The following is a 25,556-nucleotide window of genomic DNA, read 5'->3' on the forward strand; positions in this document are numbered from 1 at the left end:
AAGGTCAGTGAATACCACGACCACAACACCAGAGGGAGCTCCACAAATCATGTTAAACCCAGATTCGGCTCAAACAAGGGACTAAACACGTTTCGCAATTATGCCACATCAATGTGGAACGCCCTACCCAAAGCTGTAAAGGAATGTGAATCACTACCCACTGTCAAAAACACTCTCAAAGAACACCTATGGGAGACTGCCATTCTAAACTGGCCCCCACAAATGTCCTAACCCAGTTGTACAGTAAATGACCAAGTATGGTTTTGTCAGTATTCCAATGTACAGTGTACAGTGTCCCCCACCCCCTACCCAACCCCCCCCCCCCTCCAATGTACAGATACTGTCTATCTGTATGTCGTGTGTGTCATATATGTTATGATGAATTGAAAATGGGGGACCCTGATGTAAACAAGACGAAAGTCTTTCTCTGGTCTGCATCCCCTTCAGGGTTCCCACGCTTGCCTTGAATTATTTTTCCATACTACCTCCTGATTTTCCAGGTACCATATTAAGTGATGATCTATAGGCCCCTGAAGTTTTCCGCCCCCATCCGCGCCCCCCCTCCCCTCACACACACACCCCCTAGGACACCTGACTACTTACTTGATTTAAAAGATGTACCAGTCAAGTCTACATTGTAAATGCTTAGAGATTATGTCTTATTGATAATATCAATGCATGAAATAATGCAACAAGCTGTAGAAGAACAACAATTTATTGAACTGGAACACATGAGCACTGGGATTGATATATGTTCTCTCTTCCACTCCTCTCCTATCTCATCCTGTCCTCCTCTCCACACCTCCCCTCGTGTCCGCTCCTGTCTTCTTTTCCTACTCTTCTCAACTCCTCGTAATCATAATCGAAATTAATCGTTGTGAGGTTGCATCGTTTCACCCCTACTACTCTTACTCTGTAAAAGCGTTTGTAAAAGCTTTTGTAAATCAAACTGGTTATCGTTATGAGAGCTAACCAGGGGCAGATTTAGGATTATAGGAGATCCGGGGCTTAGCCCAGATAGGTGCCCGCCTTTTTATTTTTTTTTATTTTCTTATTTTTTATTTTTTTTGCAGGCAAGCGGCAGATTTTTTTTGAATTTAATTAACCTGTACGTGCAATTTCCTGCAATATAGAGCCTTCAATCTTGACCAATAAAGCTGCTCTTTTCACTATAAAACTCAGTTAACCATAACGTAGTTATGGTTAGATTTATATATTGGGGGGGGGGGGGTATATCATATTTTTCATATGATCAAAAAGTGGTGGAGCAAGAGCATACCTTTGCTCCCCCAAGTTCAATAGTGGGAGAGCAGAGATGCTCCGAATGCTCTTATGGCCAGGCGTCTATGATTCACTGATACAAAGTAAAATAGTGCAGTGCAATAAAAGTTAGTAAAATAGAATAAAATAATGCAATAGTGCATTGCAATAAAATAGTTATCATCGTATTTTTTAGGGAGGCCAGTAAGGAGTGCATTACAGTAGTCGAGTTGGCTTGAAATAAAGGCATGGATCTGGTTTTCAGCGTCCTTTTGATTTATAAATGCTATGTTTCTAAGGTGGAAGAATTAAGTTTTTGTCAACTTGTTGATTGTGATTTAAAGCTTAGGTCTGAGTCTACCATGACACCAAGACTTAACTCACTCAAATACAGTTAGCAGCTGGATAGACCACAGATGGAAATTAGCTTCTGCTAAATCTGGTGCAAACGTATTTTCATGTAACAATGATGAATTGTCAGGAAAAAAAAATTAAATTTATTTTTTATTTTTTTTTAAAATAGATTCAGGGCTTTTCAGAAAACATTCGGGGCTTGAGCCCAAGTAGCCACCCCCTAGCCCCGCCCCTGGAGCTAACGTTGGCTAGCTACTGTACCTGGTGCTGGCTAACTGGCTCGTTATGAGAGCTAACGTTGGCTAGCTACTGTACCTGGAGCTGGCTAACTGCCTCGTTATGAGAGCTAACGTTGGTAGCTACTGTACCTGGCGCTGGCTAACTGGCTCGTTATGAGAGCTAACGTTGGCTAGCTACTGTACCTGGCGCTGGCTAACTGGCTCGTTATGAGAGCTAACGTTGGCTAGCTACTGTACCTGGCGCTGGCTAACTGGCTCGTTATGAGAGCTAACGTTGGCTAGCTAGTTAGCAAGATTGCACTGCTTACTAACTAACGTTGATAAACCCAGGTTTACCACACAGTTAAAACACAGCTACTTACATTGGAGGATAAACTTGCATAAGAAGTTTCACTCAAGTTTCACTGTAGATGCCAAGGCTCCATTGGCTCACCAAGCTGCCTGCATCAAATTCCAACATCCAATATACCATATAGGATGCCAAGAGCATGCTCTACAACATGGGATCATCCATTTCTATCTACAGTAAAAGCTGTTCACGTGTAAAGGGTTTTTATAAACTCGTGTTAATTCTGTGCTCAATAGTTAAATTTTATTACACATCATCCAATAAAATTTTCCAGGACAACTGTTTCTATTTCCATGTAATTGGTCACTTTTGCTCAGTTTCCATGCCTTTCCATACCTGGAAAATGAATCCCATGAATCCCATGTTTTCCATGTTTTCCAAGTCCGTGGGAACCCTGCCCTTAACAATTGTATGTATTGAGCTGTACTGTACTGTACCCATTCTGCAATCTGTTAATAAAGTTTTCAATCAATCAATCAATCAGCAATCTAAGCAAAGTAACTTGATTTTCTTTAGCCTCTTAAGCCCTAGCCATATTTTCAGAAGATTCGCCTAAAAGTACATACCCTGAGAAAATCGAGGATTGCTCCACTTCTACAAGGTCCATTTGCATGTTCCTGGTATCTAGGGACATCTATGGACCTCAGGGAATGTATTCCCAGTTTCAGAAATATTGTGTCTGTTACTATGCTTGAGTAAATTGTAATGAACCAAAGGAAAATATCAATTATTATTATTATATATTCTTTTCATCTTTAACGGTGAATAACACCATGGTAACATTGACCAGACATGAAAAAAAATAATAAAGGGCAGATGATTTACAGGTTCTTTTGTAGATATAGTACTGAAATATGGCTAGGGATAAGAGGTTAAGCTCTGCCTAACATGTACAGGTATGCTACTAGAAAATAAATGTGTGCCTGCCACCTGTTGGAGATTGGAATGAAAATGGATGCACTGGCACGTGTTCCTTGACAGCTCAGGGGGATTTAGATGTAATAGAATCTTATCTGTAGCCCCACGTTGGGCGGAGGCTTTTTTTTGTGGCACAGCTAGAAGGTCCAGGGTTTGATTCCCGCTTGGGGACCAGGCCCTGCGCGTTGCCAGGTACACAGGTGGGGTATCTCCCTGGCCTTTCTGTGTGGAGTTTGCATGTTCTCCCCATGCTCGCAAGGGTTTCCCATCCAGAATATAAACCCAATGGAACAACATGCAGAACAGATCGCTAACGCTGTTGCGTCCCTGACGAAGACGGACAGGAGCACTTGGATTGGTCCCCGGGCTCGGCCCCACATCGCAGCCCGTGTCTGCTTCTGGCTGACCTTGGGGGGAAGGACGACGGGATGCATGTAGCTTTTCTCCAACGCGTCCGTGTTTCCGGGTTCCCGTTTTGCGCTCTGATTGGCCAGGTCATGTGACATGTGCGCCAATCGCGGGACGGCAAGTTCTGCGCCTATTTCCGGGTCGAACAGCCTGCAAAATACCTAATGCCTAGTTTATCACTGGTTAAGCTTAGGCGACTCTTTCGAAGTTGGTTAAGGTTAGAGTTTGGAATCAGGGCAGGCGTTCTATCGCCATGCTCTAAGACAACTCAACTTCGAAAGAGCGCCTAAGCTTAACCAGTGTAAAAACTTGCGGTCCCACGATTGGGTGTACATGTCACATGACCTGGCCAATCAGAGATGCAGAAACACGAACGCGTTGGAGAAAGGCTTCAAGCCGACGGGATGGGTAAAGCGCAGAGACTAAATTTCATCGGCAACCCAGAAATTGCATGTGTGTGTCGCTGCATGGAACCTATGACCTTTTGCGTTTCATAACCCGTCTCTCTGACCACCGGGCCATCATAAATCAGTCTGCCTGAAAGGTTGAAATATTTCAGTCTCCCAATTATTTCAGCAGCTAACAGGCACCACATTTTTAAGTAACAAGAAACGTTCAACAGTCACATAGCAACACTGGGAGTCATGACTATCCCCCCCCCCCCCCCCCCCCATCTGTTGAGAGATGTTATTTGAAAAAAGAGAGGTGCTTGGCATGGGGACCTAGTTGTACAGGAGGCCCAAACACACACACACAAACACACACACACACACACACACAAAGCACCAAAACAAATTGGCTCTGCATAATCCACAAAGACAACACCTTTCACATCAGCTCTCTCTCTCTCTCTTTCTGTTTGTCTGTTTCTCTCTCTCTTTTTGTAGGTTTTGCAATGCATTCGCTTCATATGTTGGGTGTCCTGGGTATCTGTGGTCACACGCTAGCCGACTCTATTGACTTCCCACTGACCCCAAGTCATATAGTCTCACTTCAGAATTGACATTTTCAAAAAGAAATGTCCTTTTTCCCCCAATAATATTGAAGTGCAAGATGGAGGGGTGCTGCACTCCCTCCATAAGCAATCAGAGTTTATTTGGTTAGAATATTAAAAAGACGACTGTGGCAGATGTGCCCTTTCTACAGGCCTCTCTGCTGCACCAGGGACACAGTCAGAGATGGTAGAAACAGCAGGCCAGTTTATTGAAGAGAGTGGCAGGATGTAACAAGCCAAGAGCAGATGGAATGCTGTCGTGACAATGGCTCTCTCTATGTGGTTGCATGTGTGTATGTGTGCATGTGTGTGTGTGGTGCGGGGAGGGAGGGGGGGGGGGGGTGATTTAACCTGTGCCCATCGATTGCTCTGATGCCCAACAGGTGCGCAGCCAGCCCCTGCTCCTGGGCCCAATTAACTAAACCCCAGACAGGCGCGGCTGCTTAAATCACACCACCCCCGCATCGCAACATTGTTTCGCCTCCGCCTCCGCCTCCACTGCCAGGGCTCCACTTTTTCTCTTGAAAACCTTTTCAATTATTCAAAACAAACAAACAAAGCGAAACAAAATGGAACGACGATCACAAACGCAAAAGTTCTCAAGGGCTTTAACCACTTAACACTTTCAGTGCCCGGCCATTAACATGGGAAACATTGTTAAATGCCAGGACCCACTTCAATGATAGCGTTGTGAACGCATAATCTCTGTCTTAAATTATGGCTATGTGTCTAATCTGCCTGTCGCTTATCAATGACTTGTTTGCAGTCAACATTGTCGAAACGGATTGTTTTTTAATCGGTTCATTTTCGTTTTATAGCATTTTGAAAAGCCGTCGTTTTTCAGGAAAATATATAGATTCCGTGATAAAAGGCATTTACTGGAATATTCTAGCATACACAAAAACGTTGTAATTTTTCAGCCTATTTATGAATCGTTACGCTAGATTATCGATAGTATATGTGTACTTATGCACGCTATAGAGGCGGGCTGAAAAATCTATTCTCTCATTTCCTCATCAGCGATCACAGCCACACACACACACACACACACACACACACACACACACACACACACACACACACACACACACACACACATGCATAGGGCAAACGCTTATATCTCTGTGAAAACAGCTCTGATTATCCTAAGACTGGTCAAATAAATTCCTTACCTGAGATCAGATGTTATCCAAAAAGATTATTCCAATTCCTGATCGCCATTCCAAATATCGATCACACTTATTGATTACAGTGTTGGGTCCTGTAAATACATAGTCCACGCGTTTTCCGGGCCGGCGAGCACAATTGATTCTTCAGTTGGCTTGAGGGAAAAGTAAAATGAGCAAACTGACCACCCCCCCTTCAGCAGTGTAAAGTAATGGGGGCAGTACCACAGGGAGAGACGATAGGGTGCGGTATCTTCCCAATTGAGCTCAGAGAGACTCTGCAGCACTAACCCCCTCTAAAATGAGATGCTGCATCTCAAGGGGCTATCCTTTCAATAAATTCTGACCAAATTCTGAACCCGAGGCTCGATTGATGAAATATGAATTCAAATCGCCAATAATAAAAAAAAAAAAAAAAAAAAAAAAAAAAAACCTATATAGCGTCGGGGGCAGTCAACGGTCGGCATGAACTAACGACAAAACACGTCCGTGGCATCCAAAGTGTTAAGCATCGGACGCACGTCACGGCAATTTGCCCTCATCTGTCGGCTCCGGGCTGCATTTTCGCCAATCAACCAATACATTGTTGGAAAGTTGAATTTGCTGCCTTTCAATCGTCACCACACTCAACCTATTGCATGATTCCAGTCTAGAGTTACAAGACGAAACATCCGACGAGCGTCATTTGACAAGCCATTTGGATAAGTGACCACGTCCGGTTTGGTCGGGTCCTGAACGGACCAGTTACCGCTGATGGCAAAAATTATTGACCACCTTTGTAGCCAATGAAATTCTGGAGCCAACGCTATTCCATGCGGGGGCTGATCGCAACCAGAAAGGGGTAGAAGAAGCCAGGGAAGTCCTTTGTTTTGACTCACGTGAATGAATGGGAGCGGACAGCCATTTTGGATAATCATGCCAAATTAACGCTGGTACACACGTAACAAAAACCTTTGTAAAACACTCATTTTCTGTGGGATTGTTATAAACTTTGAACCTGTATTAGATAGGACTTCAGGCTATGGAACTGTTATGTTTTCCAGCTCCTACCTCTCAGCTGAAACTTAAAAACAGGGATCTGGCAACAACTAAACAGAAATGTGAGTAAACTAATCTTTTACTTCAGTGTTCAAACCTCTTTAACTCTATTTCATTACCACTCAGAGTGATTCTTCTTTGTTATAGAAGAAATATCAGAATTTTCCCTTTCAAAACAGACCAGACTCATGCATGTGCTATATAAGTATAAAGTATAATAAATTGCAAATTACTTTGGGTATGCAATCGTCAGGCGTGTTGTGCAAAACTAGCCCCATTTTTGCCCGATGCTTACGTGGTTAATACCACCCACAAACTCAGGCCTGTGCGAGCGATTTCATATACGCTACTGTTGTTCCATGGAACAATATCACTTCAAACGGCTCTTTTATCTGATTCATATTGAGGTGCCAGCCCCTCTCTCTCTCTCTCTCTCTCTCTCTCTCTCTCTCTCTCTCTCTCTCTCTCTCTCTCTCTCTCTCTCTCTCTCTCACACACACATATGGTAGAGGTGAGATCATGGCGGATGTGTACAAGCAGTGATGACATGGCTGTGAGTGCGCAGAGAGCTGCCATCCGCATGCTAAGCAAGCAACACAAAGAAAAGGACAGTTAGAAGAGAGAAAGAGATCATCACAGATAAGAAGAGAGAGTGAGGGGAGAAAGAGAGATGGAGAGGGAGAGAAAAGAGAGGGAAAGAAAAGAGAGGGAGGCGAAGAAAGACGGAGGGGGATGGGGACTAAATAGAAGAAGAAAGGCCAGAAGAGAGTGAAAAACAGAAACGGACAGAGAGGTGGACAGATGAAGAAAGCTAGGAAGTCAGAGGGAGAGAAAGAAAGAAAGAAAGAAAGAAAGAAAGAAAGAAAGAAAGAAAGAAAGAAAGAAAGAAAGAAAGAAAGAAAGAAAGAAAGAAAGAAAGAAAGAAAGAAAGAAAGAAAGAAAGAAAGAAAGAAAGAAAGAAAGAAAGAAAGAAAGAAAGAAAGAAAGAAAGAAAGAAAGAAAGAAAGAAAGAAAGAAAGAAAGAAAGAAAGAAAAGAAAGAAAAGAAAGAAAGAAAGCGATACCAGTACCTGACCAGAAGGGGGCAGAGGAGGGAGGTACAAAGCTGTAGCCGGCAGGCGTTACAAAAGAGAGGCCGCAGAGCAATGGGGCTATGGCAGGGGAGGGAGGGAGAGAGAGAGAGAGAGAGCGAGAGAGAGATGGCAAGGGAGGAGGGGCAGCGGAGGAAGGGAGAGAGAGAGAGAGAGAGAGAGAGAGAGAGAGAGAGAGAGAGAGAGAGAGAGAGAGAGAGAGAGAGAGGGCAAGGGAAGGGGGGCAGTGGGCAGGAAGGGGAGGAAAGAGGAAGAAGCAAAGGAAAGAGAAAGCATGTTTTTAAAACCAACTCAAAAGCATTTTTTCTTTCACAGTTTGTAGTTGGATAACGAATAAATTACAAGAAGCAGAGAGGACGTCTTTCTTTAGTGTAAAGCGGAAAAGATAATCACGGTGCTCCGCCGATCTGTCATGACTTCCTTTGACATCTGTGCTCCGACAGCATGCATGGAAAAAACACACTCTAAATGAATAGAAAACACACTCTAACGGATAGAAAACACACAATAACGGATAGAAAAGGGAACAGAGAGCTGATACATTTTGGTAACTCTGAGATTAATTGTCTGCGGAAAATACAATGTTGTGGCCAATTCTGAGATTTTAAACCAACAGGGTATTGCTAGCTTGCACACTGTTAGCTTTAAGATAGTAGTATACCCATAGGTCTCATCTCAACAGGGAATTTTAGCTAAAGGATCCAATGTGAACGAAATTCCACACAATTGTGACATGTTTAATTAACAAACGTTGTATTACCAAAGCAGGATTTTCTCCAGTAGCCCAATGGAGACGCTTCTCCCCCTTGTATAGACAAATGCCTGAAGCGTACAATGTCTCTCCTCTCCTTTCTGAGTCCACTGCTTTCAAACATCTGCTCTACAATGGATCCCAGTGTTTCACCTACCATTGCCTTGACGGGGCGGCCTGCCCCGCCAACGGGACCCCCCGCCCCTCCAGAAAGCATACGATTTATTTTTTAAAGAAATAATAATAATATATATAATTTAATTAATACATTTTTTTTAAAGCTCTTTAATCCCAGTAACAAGCGAGCTAGCTAAATTATACATAAATCGGTTTTCATATAAATCAATCTTCACTACGACTTTAAAACGGTGGCGCGGCACGGTCTATGGAGACTCAGATAAAAACTACCAAATCCATTCCGAGACAACGGAGCACAGTGCGTGCTCCGCAAGTCACTGACTAGCGTTGCGCATACTGAGTCTCAGTCTCTCTCTCTCTCTCCTTCAAGTAGCCAAACGTTACACTATAAAAACGAACTGGATAGTTGACTTAATGATATTCTAAAATCAAATCAATCCTAATGGTCACATTTTTCTTTTACTTCTAGAAGCTCTAGTAGCATGGTAGTTTGCTCTGGATACAAAAATAAACGTTCACAAGAAACAACATGTTGTCTACTTTCAAATTGTATAAAGGTCATGTGACTAGCTTGAATCATCACATGACCAGGCCAGTCTACTTCCTGTTTGTCCATGCAGCACAAAATGGCTGCCAGAACACCCCACAAAAAGAAGTAAGTACAACATCTTACTTTACAGATTAAACTATAGTATGTTGTATATATACTAATTAAAGGGTCTTCTACTGATATGTAATGACAATGATATGCTTGCATGCATATTTTAACCTCAAGAGGTGGAAATGTAACCATGGTCACAAAAGTGACCATTGGGATAAAACACAGTCAGAAATGGGCGATTTTGACGATTTCTCTTATTCATCCACGTTTTTTGATGACCACCCAGACTACACATAATGACCACGCAGACTACACATAATGACCACCCAGACTACACAATGACCACCCAGACTACACATAATGACCACCCAGACCACATAATGACCACCCAGACTACACATAATGATCACCCAGACCACATAATGACCACCCAGACCACATAATGACCACCCAGACTACATAATGACCACCCAGACTACACATAATGACCACCCAGACCACATAATGACCACCCAGACTACACATAATGACCACCCAGACTACACATAATAACCACCCAGACTACATAATGACCACCCAGACTACACATAATGACCACCCAGACCACATAATGACCACCCAGACCACATAATGACCACCTAGACCACATAATGACCACCCAGACTACATAATGACCACCCAGACTACACAAAATGACCACCCAGACTACATAATGACCACCCAGACTACACATAATGACCACCCAGACTACATAATGACCACCCAGACCACATAATGACCACCCAGACCACATAATGACCACCCAGACTACATAATGACCACCCAGACCACATAATGACCACCCAGACTACATAATGACCACCCAGACCACATAATGACCACCCAGACTACACATAATGACCACCCAAACTACATAATGACCACCCAGACCACATAATGACCACCCAGACTACACATAATGACCACCCAGACTACACATAATGACCACCCAGACCACATAATGACCACCCAGACTACACATAATGACCACCCAGACCACATAATGACCACCCAGACCACATAATGACCACCCAGACTACACATAATGACCACCCAGACTACACATAATGACCACCCAGACTACATGATGACCACCCAGACTACACATAATGACCACCCAGACTACACATAATGACCACCCAGACTACATGATGACCACCCAGACTACATAATGACCACCCAGGAGAATGAGGAGCCTCCGAGCTGCAGGACCAGCAGACTAAGAGACAGCTCCCCCCCCCTCTCTTACCTGCCTCCACAGAACCTGGACTAACCCCCCCCCCCCCCCCACACACACACACACCCAGCTCCCCCCCCCCCTCTCTTACCTGCCTCCACAGAACCTGGACTAACCCCCCCCCCCCCACACACACACACACACCCAGCTCCCCCCCCTCTCTTACCTGCCTCCACATAACCTGGACTAACCCCCCCACACACACACACACACCCAGCCCCCCCCCTTCTCTCTTACCTGCCTCCACAGAACCTGGACTAAACATGGAATGCACCGATACTAACAACCGCCTTACTGCGCGCCTCTATGACGACACTGTTGACACCACGTATCCGTGACACGCGTGCCCTGCGACAACACTAGTAAAAAAATCCTAGGGGAAACACTGGATCCTGCATGGCCTCTCACACCACCACTACAGACGCCACTACGCATCAAGAAAGACACACACCTCCTCTCTCCTCTCCTCACCTCCTCTCTCCTCTCCTCTCCTCCCCTTTTCTCCACTCCTCTTATTCCCTTTTCTCCTCTCCTATGCCAGGGTTGGCCAAGGCTAAATCTAGCCCTCCCCAACATGCTTTGACCCTCCGAACTGTAATTAGATATTCGGTTTAGCCTATTTTGACGCATCTTAATTATATTTGGGGTTAGGGTTAGTGTTAAGAGATATTGCTTATTAACCCTTTCTCCGCCGATGACGTGTTTACACGTCATTCCTCGCCATGCGTAATCTGCCAATGACGGGTTACGGCGTCTTTGAGATAAATATTTCATATTTTCGTCATGGTATTCACATTTCACCCACGGAGTCTTTGCTGGTGTTGTAGGACTCCGCTCAACTCTGAAACGCTTCAATACCGCCACCTGGTGGCCGATCGGCGAGTTGCCAAAACCGGAAGTGGCCGGAAGTGCTTAGTCCGTCCCCTATTCTGTCCGGCCACTCGCTATCGCTCGCGGGACTCTATCCAGACACTGTGCATATCGATCCGTTGCCATAACTCAATAAACAACATGATTGGACGTATATTAGTATTATACAAACCGGAACTGGATCACCTAGATCAACATCCCATAATAGCGATCTTTTTGCTCCACGCTCATCACCCAACGGTAAGAGGAGACTGGGGTGAGTTTCAGCATTTTTCTTTACCATTTTCGATACAAACTGCTCTGATCTATATAACACCCATACTACATAAATGATTTAACGTCGGCCACGGAATTATAAACGACCCCCCCCCCCTCCGGTCAACCGCAGATGATCAGTCAACACGTCTAGGATCATGTACAGTTGAAATTTTTAATCTGGCGTCGATCGGTATCAAACTGCATTTGATGATCTAATATATGCATTTATGGCTATATCTCACGTTCTATGAAATACTGCAGAAAACGATAAAAACATATTTATACTCTAGACCGTATTATTGTATGAATGTGTGAATGAAAAAGTAAAACGTTCCTACATCCTGAACGATAGATAATTGATGTTGAATGGGCCATAGTAATGTCAATTTAGCAATACAATTAAAAAAGTTATAGCCCTGCAAAGAAGGTGAACATCTCCATAGACAAATAGAGCTGGCAGAGAGGCTACTAGGATGGATATAAGCTCCAGCAGAGAATGGGTTAAAACACACATTAATAAACACCATAATAGCTAATAGATGCTATGAATGTTTAACTGTTCTAAATAATGAATGTTCATTTATATATATATATATTTATTATCTTTTTTGGTTTTGTTTTGTTTTGGCTGATATTATTTAAGCTCTTTCACCCACTATGTCAAAAAGGTTCAATGCTCTCCTTCTCTCGTTCTCACAGTTGTACACCATACACTCCTCTATGGCTGTTTCAATGAATACAGATGTTGACATATCCAGTACAGTATGTCATGTCCAGTGATGCCTCTAGAATGCCTGATAGCAGTGGAAGGTATAGTCCAGCGCTAGAAGCAGGATGTCATCTAGATTCTCTACACATCGCTTCACCTCATTTCTCTTCTTCTTTTTTCCTCAGAGATTTGATATTTTGAATTGTCATATATTATCACGCTTCCATATACCTAACAATGATGCCGTCTCTTGGGTTTGTATACATTTCTGAAGCGCGGTTGTATACGGTTGTATAGTTTAATAATAATAATTGAATTGTGGTTACATCCATATTATGTGGAAAAATTATGGCATGCATAATGTGTTGTCTTGCGTCGCCTTTCCGACTGGAATGGAAGCGTTTTCTAACTGCACTCGGTAAGGTTTCACTGTTTTTAACTGCTGTTTGTTGTTGTTGTCATTTATTTCTGATTTTGTTTTTATTGTGTTTTTATATTAAGCTGTAGTGTAAAGCACCCTGTGCATTCGTGCTGTGAAGGGTGCTATATAAATAAAGGTCATTCATTCATTCATTCATAAGAAGACACGTCGCACCGCAATCCATGAGCTTTATACTCTTTTCTTTGGACGGTGAGCGGCCGGCGCCTGAGTGAAGGGATATGTCTGCTTTTCTGAGGAACACCGATCAGTTTGCAGAGGGCCAGCTGAGCAAGTCCTAATGGTGTCTCGGTATGAAACACGCCTTCATCACGCTTTGGTTGTGTGAACGCTTGTTTACAGAACAAACTGGAATACAAAATATGCGCTGGCTGACGAATGGCTAATTAAAAGAGATGCAGGCTCTCTTACACACACACACGCACGCAGACACACACACACACACAATCCAGTTAGCAACTTCAAGTACCCCTGATCTATCCTGTAGGATATATTGTTTTCCACAAAGGACACATTCTGAAAAGTTAAATATAGCTACTGTGTTTATGGCGGTTAAGATGATGGACAAGCATCCGGCACAGAGCCACTCTCAAAAGATATGGGCACTCGAGAACAAAAGATGAACGTTCATCAGCCTTTTAGCCGTGCTGGAGTCATTTGAATGTGAATGAGGGAGACGGATGCGTGAGGGAAGGACCTTGGAGAGAAGCGAGGGAGAGAGACGGTGGACTCATCCAGCGCACGTCTTGGTCTCTATCTCGGATGTGTCTGTTTTGGGGGGGATTTCTGAGTGTGATGCGAGGGAGAGTTTGAGCGACAGCCTTCATCTGAAATGTCTACGAGTCTCTCTGCAATCTGCCCACATTTCCCTTCACATCACAGACCAACCTTCAGCAAAAGCTTTGGAATTCTTTCTTCTTTTTAATTTTTTTTTACACAGTGGCATATGGTGCTAAAATGAAGAAAGCCCATCTTGCCGCTAATTGCGCTATGGCATAAATTCTCCGTTGACCGAGGAGAGTCAGCGCTGCTCGCAGGGACGCCGCCTGGTAGATTTTGTTGTGTTTTAACTCGCTCATCTCCGCTGGGAATGCACTCAACATCAGTTCTGCAGTAAGATTCTGCTTCGAAGGAACACACGCGGCTGTGTGTGTGTGGCGACAAGGATGTCTGCTGTTACCAATTATTTTCAGTAGCAAGGGAGTACACGGGTCATTTCTGGGTTTACTCCTGGTCTGACTCTCGGTGTCAGTTTGCCACGTGTTGCACCTTTAAAAAGAGAGCTTTTGTACATGTTTTTGCCTACGTTCACAAATATTGATCGTACTGTTGGGTGGTGGTGTTCCCCTGGCAGCATCACCCTGGATTACTGTCACTGGTGTCGAGACAAATGTAAACATCTGAGTAGCTCATCAGGCGATATGCTATTAAATTACATATGAAGCTCAGTCACACCATATACCCCTATTACAAAGCACTGTAGCTCTTCAGAGTGGACAAGGGTTTAGAGGTGTTAAGTAATCATGCTCAACTTTTAGCATTATTCAGCTCCTCGATGGTGCTGGGAGCTGCTTTGTCTGCGGGCGTCGACGGCTGTGTCTATTCCTATTTAAATACTTCACCCTAAAAACCAGCCAGACAAAACACTAGCATTTCATAGTGGGAAAAAAATTGGTTCTTCTCGGGTGGTTTCTAATTGTTTTGTTGCTCACAAACTTTTCTAGTTTGAGATGCAAAGTAGGCTGCTCTCCTCCCTGGAAAAGTGTGGATGGTATTTTACTGTAGGCCTCCCATCTGTCATCGCAAGCATTCCTGGAAAAAGCTCAGCACGAATAAAAAAATATATAGGCGAGTGCACACTATCTTGACATTGTCAATGTCAGGAGAAAAGTAATGGTATAAATCAAGGGGAGATATTTCTTTAACATCGTCATTAATTGAAAATTCCAATTTTGAAATCCAAAGCCATATAATTTTTTTTAATTCAGGCCTGAACTAGAAATTAAACCATTGACAAAAGTTGAAACTATAGACCTGTATTGGGAGTATGGTCAGACGCACACGCTCACACTTATGGTCACTTTACAGAAGGAAAGGTCACTTTAAGAATAGTATAGTATAGCTTGAGATTGTAAAATATAGCATCGTATAGCAGTGTACATAAAGACCCAGTGCCTCATCCGTAGCTAACAGTGTATCACAGGACCTAGCATGTCCTACCATGCTCTGTAAATAACTCATGTACAGATACCGATATGCCCTACTTTGTTACTTGTTATTGCACAATGTCGTTCTATTGGATTCTTATTATATATTACTATTGTAATTATGCACATCGTTGCGGGCAAGACCCCCCGCATTTCATTGTATACTTGTATGCCGTGACAAATAAAACTCTTGTATCTTGTATCTTGTATCTTGTATCAGCCATTTGTTCCAAACTAGCGCAGAATATATTGCTTTGGTTTCTGTGTGTCACAAAGAGGTGCTCATTGAATATTGGGGTGTCTACATCAGGGTTATTTCATGAATCCGTGCAGTGTTGTTTCCTCAAAATGCAGTACAGAAAAACCTTTTGGAAAGTTGACCGATCCAATGTTATTACAAAAGTCCACTAAAGTCACTAAATCCTGATTGACAGAGCAGTCCAGCAATCCAACTGCCTTGAGGCACTGCTTCCTCTGACGTCAGCGCTGGCTAATGTTTAAAAGTGTTGGTCAACTTGTCATACTGACACACACTATCCCAAACATCTGCTGGGAAATGTTCATTTAATTTCACCTTGAATGTTTGTCAGACATAGCACCCCTTACAAAAAAGGATTGTGGTAGTTTGATGGTATTGTCTTCCTTACCAGAATAGCTGCCATCGTATGAATAATTTAATGTGGTACAACTATATGTAAATACGTAAAAGTCACGTATTGCCGTAGATAAATTGTTGTTTGCCAAGTACATTTACATATACTGTAACCAGGAAGGAATATAACCTCTGCATTTAACCCATACTAACTATTTAGGAGCATTGGACGGTCATAGTCCAGCGCCCATGGACTAACTCCAGTCCTAATGTCAGAGCCCTGGTCAGAGCCCTGATCTTTTATGGATCGCCATAGTTCCATGTTTGTATTTAAATAATACCAGTACCATGGTTTAATTAGTGACCACAGAATGATGGAAATACCATGACACATTGTTTGTAAGGTAACAGTAACCAAGGGAAGCAGGACTTGCAGACAGTTTTACAAACTATCAATTGAAAATGAAGACTCAATCATGAACAAACACACATTACCGCTTCATTCAAGTGAATTGGCCCAAACCACAGGTCTATTGTGCAGCAGGCCTATTCAACCAGCAGCCCCGGGATATTTTTAATGGCCCGCAAGAGGCTGTCTGCAAATCCTTTGTACGAACTGGCTCCTTTCTGGGATTCATTTCAAGGACACCATTAAAGTGAAAGAAAAGGGACGCACGTGATCAGGTAAATTCCATGTAGTAATCTATTAGCATCATACTGTACGAGTTATTTGTAGCCAATAATTGACAGAGTGCTTTGTGTTTGGCCCACTTGCTACTGAGGTTGAATAGCCCTGCTGTACAGTGTATGTTAGACAACAAGAAGACACAGGCAGAGGAAACAAAGTGTAAACAGCCTGCCTCCTTCTTGACTTGTTATCTCTTTGGTTAGTATAAGGTAGAGGGAGTGGTAACTCACCGGTTCCCCCGGGCCGGTTGGTGCGGTGCACGGCAGCGTTCTCAGACTCGCGGTAAGGAAATTGCAGTGTGGTGTCCAGACTTCTGAACCCTTCCCGCAGGGAGTGGTGTTTGTAGTACTCAATCAGCTCCTGCACACGCACACACACACACACACACACACACACACACACACGCACACACACACACACACACACGCACGCACGCACGCACACACACGCACACACACACACACACACGCAAACACACACACACACACAAACACACAAACACGCACACACGCACACATGCACACACACAAACACACAAACACGCACACACACACACACACACACACACACACACACACACACACACACACACACACACACACACACCAATCAGGGAGGGAGAGAGAGAGTTTTATCAAGCATTTATTAAGCAATTGCAATACTCATACATAAATATACATCAAATCAATAGCTCGAAATCAAGACATAATAGCAAATTAAATAGATCTACTGTAATACATCCACACATCAGAAAGAGTCCTCCACCACACACACACACACACACACACACACACACACACACACACACACACACACACACACACACACACACACACACACACACACACACATATACACAACTCTGGAGAGGGCGCTCCATATGGCCAAATGTTTCAAACCCCTGTACTGTACATCCTTAATTACAGTATTGGAAATCCAATGTAAGCCTGACTCTCATTACTTCTCCCCTGTCATGTAAATTGCCATCTTTTCTTGCGGCAGAATAAATAATGTGACATTTGACATTCCTTATCAGATACTTGTGTGTATAATAGCTACATGTCACATTCCTAAATGCTGATTCAACTAATTCGTGGAATATGAGGAACAGACAGCAAACGGTTGAGAAAGTCAAAGTAAAAATCCTCCTGATCTCAACGGTTTCTAATTCAATCAGGGTGGCTTGATTTGATCGATGCATCAACTTGCATCAATGTTTATTTCAAATGACTTTGGCCATTCAGATGCGGTAGAGCACACAATCACCATCTGTTGCTAAGTATCATTTTAACAGACGGAAAGTTGCAGTTGCATATGTTGTGTTGAAAATTACCAACATTATTTGAATATCTCCATGAAAGTGTGGAATCCTTATTCGCGAATGTCATGAAGCTGAAGCTTTTTGTTACAAATGAGGGAAAAAAAGCTTGACTCAAATGTAGCGTTGATATTCTGAGACAACCCGACTTCCAGATAAAAGGTTAAAAGAAACCCATGTTAATAGCATCTGCTCTGCAAATCACCCCTGGGACACAAACAAGTTCCAGGAGGCCGTCCGATATATGTACTAGACATATCTGGTCTCCAACTCCTAAACCCCTGAGGCCAGTAGAAAATACATCTCTAATCACAGCTATTTTCATACACACGGCTAAAATAAGATTTCAGTTCTGACACTTCATTAAGGAAGCGCTATGATTTATTTATGAATTGCGGCTGTTTTTAAAGGTCACTGTGCAGTCAGAGAAATGGACATTTCAAAGGTGTTATTTTTCATAACAGCAAGAAATTGTTAGTTATGAAAATTGTGCACCGGAAGATTGATACTGCTAGAAAGCTACCTGAAGAGCTACCTTTTCAGTGTCCAAGGCTGCCTAGAATCTATTCTTTATTTATAAAAATAATTACATTTGGTTTAATGTGCCTCAAAATGGTTTTGTTTTTGGGTTATGGTGACATAGATAATTGTAAGAACTACATGTATATGTTTGCATGTGAATATGTTTTTATTTTATTTATTTTTTACCACAGTGCACCTTTAAAGCAACGACCCAGAAAGCACCTCACCTCTATGCTCCGGAACTTCTTGTTCTCGGCGATGTGGAAGCAGCCATCTTTGGTCAGAATCTTGATGTGCTTCACGTCGTTGTTGTACCTGTGGGCCATTGAATAGGTTATGAACGTAATCTCACTCTTCTGATCACAGCCATTGATCGGAGCCCTGACTGCCAGTCCCCCCCCCCCCCCCCCCCCCCGAGGACAGTGGGGCTGTCAGTGTAATGCATGGGACCCGAAGGTTTCTAACACGGATGATGGGAGGGTTTTGGGGGAGAATTTGGGTGCGTGTGTGTGTGTGTGTGTGTGTGGATGTGGTCGATCCCTCATAATTTTTTTGCGTGCACTAACGGAGGGACTTTTGGGGGTCATGAGCTAAGGGCCGTGGGTATGATCCCCGTCTGTAGGAGGGTAAACGTTACAGTCAAGAAGGTTGTAGAGTATTCAATAGGACACATAGTGCTCGGAGTAACGGCTTCTAGTGGCAATATACCGGTTAAAGTCATATATTAATAACTTATATTAAGTGTTAAGGTGTCAACTTGCACCTTTGATACCCTTTGCTTGAGTAGGCCTATCCCTGTTTCCACAAATAAACCAGTATAATATTCCTGTACTTTCCTGTCTGAGAGACAGGAATATTATATTTTCTGGTTTATTTGTGGATACTCGACCACAGGGTATCAGTGGTCTCAAAGGTGCAAGTTGACACCTCAACACTTTAGCCACTTTAGCCACTTTAGCCTTAACCTTAAAGGAACATGCCAACATTATGGGACATGTGCTTACCGAAGACAAGAGAAGATAGATACCAATTTCCTCTCTGTGCATTCAGTAGAAAGCTATCCGGCTGGAAGCGGATATGGACCATGAGTCAAAAACAATTCTCCTGGAGTTTTAAGCTAGGCTAGTGGTCCGTATAACTATAACACCAGAGCTGCTTACCATATTATCTCGCTAGATGTTCCCCTTGCTAACATTTCCTCAATCAATCGTGATCAATCCTCCTTTCAATTTGCAATTCCCAGCAGTTGGAACGTGATGCAAAATACTTTGAATATGGACAAATTGATCCGCCTCACTACTTTTAACTCATTGACCGCCGGCGATTAGCCTTATCCTGTGGTAGCTACTGCCACGCTGTAAACGATGGGAGTTAGTCACCTTGTTTGTAGAGCTAAATCTATATTCTATATTATAGCCATGGATACAATACTATAGTCATTTGACATTGAGTTTCTTCCAGTCATGATGCAAAAAATAGATAATTTTCCATCCATATGTTCCCGTGTTATACCGTGGTGAATATAAGTATGGTTTTAGAGCAGTCTAGGGTAATTCATGAAATGCTTAGTTATGACAGTATACATCGATTCCATTGTAGACATTGCTGGTTCTTGCCTGAACCTGCTATTGTTCCGGAATCAAATCCACATTATAGGTATTATGTTCCATCATGAATGCATGAACGGGGGGGGGGGGTCGTTTCTGATTATTTGATTGTCAGTAAAGGCATTCGCATTGAACACTAAAAACGGTTATCAGCCCGATCGGTATGAAAGCATTGCAGGATCAAGCTAAAATGTACGTCAAATCCCCCTTACCTGTGGCCGGGAGTAATCCAAAAACAATATTCCAATTTATTTATCGCCATCTGGTACATCTTGTACCATCTTGATGTCTACTACTCTCTCATCATAAATCTCTTATCGCCTCTTAGGCGCTATAATCTCCCCCTCCCAATATTATACCCAAAAGCCTCTTAAAAAAACACCTCCCAGTTGCCGGGCCTACTCTGAATTGAAATGTCAGCCCAAACATTCTGACAGGCTCGGGGGCATCTTAGCTATTTGGACTGACTCATCAAACATCATCTCCCAGTTCTGCTACACAGAAAGGAGAATGAAGGGGATGCGCGTTCTGGTTTGCTAAACACTTTTTCAATGTTGCCTTTTGATGCTTTCATTGTGAGGTTTTAACAGTCTGAACAGTCGCACCAGCCGGCCTCCGCGGTGTGTTCAGAGAGCCGGTCCTGTGTGTGCACAAGCAATTAAGACTTCAGCTCTGGTGGGACTTGAAGGCATTGAGAAAAGGGCCCCTTTTTGGAGAAAAAAAAACAGGGATGTTTCCGTCCCCTCACTGTGAAGCAAACTGGCTCCCCTTAGGGAAAAGTGTGTCCCAACCCAACTTGGCACTGAGGGGCTGCACATTGCGAGCTTATTCAAACATGTCTGTTTATAGGGATTCATTCATCTCGTACTGAGCATCACTATTAGATCAATATTGTCCTAAGCCATTGGACCAGGTATCAATGGTCCTCAGAGTGCAGCCATACACATAGCTTGATCAGGTTATTATTAACTCATTGGACGCCACTCACGAATAAAGTCGGGTTAACTCGCTTGAGCGCCAAACCCGAGAAAAATCTGGTTTTCTATCGTAATTTATTTTATTCGATATTCCCATTCATAATCCATCGAGGGAGCCTGTGTTATCATTGGGAATGAGTCTGAGATTGCAAACGTCCAAAACTGCCGCCTGCCACCTTGCGGCCGGTATTTCACATCCTTTGAAACTCTCTGTGTGTGTCGATCTTAAGTGTCCGGGCGGGGTTTTCCTTGTCGGGCAGGACAAGCGTTTATAATGCATGGATTGAGGAGAATCAAGCACTCCTGGTTCGTGGTTCATGTTCTTTGGTGGATTATGTTGGCAACACGATCGACATCAATACTTGGAATGGCGATCAGATAATTGGAATATTCTTTTTTGGAGTACATCCTAGTCAAGGTAAGGGCTATATGGTATCAATCTTGCGTTGATCCAATTCACTGCGATCCGAGCGTATGTGTGTAAAGTGTGTGTGTAACGTATTCCGTTGGTGACGATCAAAGCATAGAAAAACGCCCCCCCCCCCCCCCCCCCCCCCCCCCTTCATGCATTCATGATGAAACATAATACCGATAATATAGCATTGATTTAGAAATAGTAGCGTATACAGGCGAGAAACGGCACGTTTTTGTGAAATGCACGTATTGCTGCATAGCGTAGTTTTCTGGGATTAGACAGGATTACTCAACTATACTCATATTCACCACGGTATAAAACGGGAATGTATGGATGAAATCTTTTTTTCTTTTTCACAAACTGAATGATAGATATACTTGATGTCAAATGGGCAATAGTATTATATCCATAGCTATGATATATAATATAGTTTGAGCCCTGCAAACACAGCCACGCATTCCTATACTTTAAAGCGGTGGCCTTCTTTTTTTTTTAAACTTTGACCAGTCACCTGGTTCTTTTAGCGTTTATCGCTTTTTCTTCGCATTCATACTTGGTCAAGTTCGACCGACAGATGCAGGCTGAAAGGGTTCAGATGGGGGGGAAAGACACTCTGGGAAAGGCACGGCTGCCGTCCGGGATTCGAACGCGCTCAGCCCCAGATCCGCGCGAGCGCGGTTGTCCACGGCGCTGAAATAGCACTCGCGGTACGTGGTGAGCTACTGGAGCTCCCAAGCGGTGGCCTTCTTACCACACAGTACACAGCGCCCTCTGGCGCTGATTGAGTTAATAGTTATTCAAGAGAAAATAATCAGTAATTCACCTGCCTCAGCATGTAAAGCATGGATACTGGGGGGAAGTGTAGAGAGATATTTAACTAAGGTATTAACGTTTTTTTGCTGGTTCAGAAGAACACACAGAAAAATGATTGGGCTTTACCCGGCTTTCCTGAACCTTTTCAGACTGAGCTATAACCAGGCTTTCCTGAAGCTTTTCAGACTGAGCCTATAACCAGGCTTTCCTGAAGCTTTTCAGACTGAGCCTATAACCAGGCTTTCCTGAAGCTTTTCAGACTGAGCCTATAACCAGGCTTTCCTGAAGCTTTTCAGTCCAGGGTGAAAGATATCTGGTTTTCATAATGATCATAACAGGAGAAAGTATGTAAAGTATGTACTGTAGGTAAAACACCTTTTAATTGTGTTTAGAATTTAAGACTGAATCTGTTCTGTATGAGTTCAGGGCCTGTGAGGAGGAGAGAGATATGGGTCAAAGTGTTGCTAGGGTGACGAGATAGGTGCCAAGTAACCAGGGATGGAGTCAAAACAACGCAAGAGAGAAAGATAGAGGTGTGGGTCGCCTAGGCAACCCAGGCGAGATAGTCGGAGCTGGTCAAGGTCTACGTCATCAGACTCCTCACAACAAACAGTGGAACAGCGGAATCGGCGAGCAGAAGCCGAGAGCTGCAGCAGTAGTCAGACTCTACCTCTACGACGTCGGCGTATGAGCATTTAAAAGAGTTGAACGTTAAAGTCAGTACTGACTCAGACGGAAAAAATCTAACGTTTGTCTGTAACTTTGTCCACCCGGTTTGAAGAAGCAAGTCCGTACATCAATGACGTCGACAGCAAACCTTAACGGCACATGAGAATAAGCAAACGTCCTGTTTTTGTTTTCATAATAAAGACAATTCAAGCAAAGTTTTTCCTCATGTTTTTGAAAATATACTGTAGAGATGAAAGCTGCAGCTGCTACTAGTGTGGACTGAATGGGCGGCAGCAAAGCGTTATGGAAATGCAAATGCCAATATTCTGATTGCTGTCTGTGGTTCAATCATTTTTACAAATAATAGCTTGCAGCAACATATTGAAAAAAGAACTAACAAAATGGGCCGTTCAATATCTCCTTTATGTTCGAAATGTCAAACAGATCTGGGTACCTATACTACTTTTGGGAATGTAAGTGTTTATCCAGGTTCTGGGGCCAAGTGGCACGTGAGTTAAGCGACATTTTCAAGGTGAAAATAAAGAAGTATCCGGGAGCTTTCTTACTGGGACTCCCATCAAAGGAAATTCATTTGACACCCTTACAATTCAAACTATTTGATAAACTTCTACTTCCAGCCCGGAAATGCATTCTGATAAACTGGATTAAGGATAAGCCTCCATCTATACAAATGTGTATAGAGAGATCTTCGGTGTGCTACCCAATGAAAGACTCTGTGCAATGCATAGAGGCAACAACGCTTCCTTTCAGGAGGTGTGGGCCCCACTATTAGACTATTGTCCGGCTGAAATTTCTCGGATCCTTCTAAAGGCCCAATGCCCCATTGTATGGACAGACTTAGTATAGAAAAAAATAAATATATGTATGTCTACATGTGAATGGGCTCGAGGCAAGTGCAATACTGTACAGTGCCTGTCTTGGTTTGCTTTCCTTTTTGCTTGTTTTTCTTTTTGTTTTGTTTTTGCTTTCTTATGGTGTGGATGATGGCATAGATGAACTGGAGGACCCCCCCCCTATAGAACTATACTATAAGAACTATACACTATAAATTTGTTCATTTTTGAAACCATGAACTTTAGTTCAAAATTGTATTATGAACTATGAGCTGAACTAGTTCATTTTAAAAATTGTGAACTGTGAACTGAACTAGTTCATGTAGAAAGTGAACTTTCCCCAACACTGGCGGCGTGTTCTTAACTTCATTTAGGAGAAATCATGGTGATTGCATTCACATCGATTCTACAGACATCCTCAGAATCAAATAATAATAATAATAATAATAATAATAAAATAATAATAATAATATTAATAATAATAATAATAATAATAATAATAATAATAATAATAATAATATTCATAATAATATACTGTATGTACATCAGTGGACATTCTTCATTCAGTTGCGATCATTTTTGGCCACTTAAGAGCATGTCTTCATGTGTTCAAGAATCCGGAGGAGGACTATTGTATGTTTCCTCTTACGAACTTCTTACGAGGTTATTTACGAGGAAACTTACGAGAATGTTAGTGAGTGAGGTCCATTGTTATTTGTGCAGAACTTTTCACATTCTTCCCCTGGAGAAGGAGAACGTCTCTGTACTTCCATGAAATCTGAGTTACAGTACAGACATGTGTGATGTCAGTAATTGAAGGATTGGGGGGGGGGGTGTAGGACACACACACAGACACACACAAAAAGGGGAATCTTAAAGTTACCCCAGAGGGGTAACCACTGGAATCGCTGAGCGATGAGAGAGGGTGGGGGAAAACACAAGAATAAAATAAATAAAAATAAAAACTGTAGGAAACACAAAACACCAGTAAATAACTGGGTACAAATCCAAAATACCACCACTGCCTAGCAGTTGAAAACAACAAGAAAAACAATAGCACTAGAGACAGAGAAAACCCTAGAAGCATAGCTTGGGACACTCCTCTACTGTTGAGGGAAAAACATGAAATGGACAAGCATCCAAACACAGTCAACCAAACCTACTTCAAGGCACTGCACACCTGACACCATCAGGTGGCAATCAAGCCCACACACCTGCCATGCCGCATGGCAATTACTGCAGAGGCCAGTGATTGACAGCTGTCCCTCACAGAAAGATGAAATAGACAGCCATCCCTCACAGAAAGATGAAATAATGCAAAGCACCTAGAATAAACTAAAATAAAACCCACATAAACCGTGATCCATCACAGTAATAGGTTGAACCTTTCATGGTTCATAAGGGGTAACTTGACACCTTTAGCTTCAGTATACACTGGAATAATTATTGTAAAAGTTTGTAAAGTTGTTCTACCTGTAAATATTTAGCACAATAAATACATCTGTTCAGGTATCCAGATGAAACAAGGCATCAGACACATTGACAAAACACTGCGGTGGAAATGGCTTTCTCCGGAAGTGACTTGTTTGTTTGTTTGTTTGTTTATTTACACATATAAAAACAGTTACATATATAATACAATATAGTCCACAAGGGATGTGTAGGAGAATTGCCTAAAAACCCTCAAGGGGCTTGCATGTGGCATTCACCAGGAAGCAAAACTACATTATATCAAGATAAATATAAAATATAAAATAAAATAAAATCCCCCCCCCCCCCCCCACCCCCCCTGAACAAACAAACACACACAAGCAGGCCTACATAGACACCGAAGTAGGCACCCCATGCCATACGATTTCTGGTATAGAGAAAACAATCAATGACAGTAAGAATATATAATAAAACGAAAATACAATAACAAAATACCTCAAGCCATCAGACTACAGTTTGTAAAGGAAGTCCATATGGGAAATATTGGTGATCTAGGAGATGAGATTTCAGTGCTCTTTTGAATTTCAGAAAAGAAAATTCCAAAA

At 42.7% G+C, this 25,556-nt stretch overlaps 1 protein-coding gene across 1 annotated transcript in view; it reads right to left on the bottom strand.

Moving 5' to 3' along the window:
* The window catches only part of vav3 (vav guanine nucleotide exchange factor 3), a gene marked incomplete at its 5' end in the record, with an annotated part of 236,042 nt that overhangs the window by 10,590 nt on the left and 199,896 nt on the right, over positions 1-25,556 (bottom strand). The window contains 3 exon segments of the mRNA XM_084325889.1: positions 7,790-7,876; positions 16,576-16,705; positions 18,413-18,500. Coding sequence (XP_084182015.1) covers positions 7,790-7,876; positions 16,576-16,705; positions 18,413-18,500 — 305 coding nt within the window.

This window comes from Notolepis coatsorum (assembly GCF_963971535.1).
Source record: "Notolepis coatsorum genome assembly, chromosome: 12".
Lineage (NCBI taxonomy): Eukaryota > Metazoa > Chordata > Actinopteri > Aulopiformes > Paralepididae > Notolepis > Notolepis coatsorum.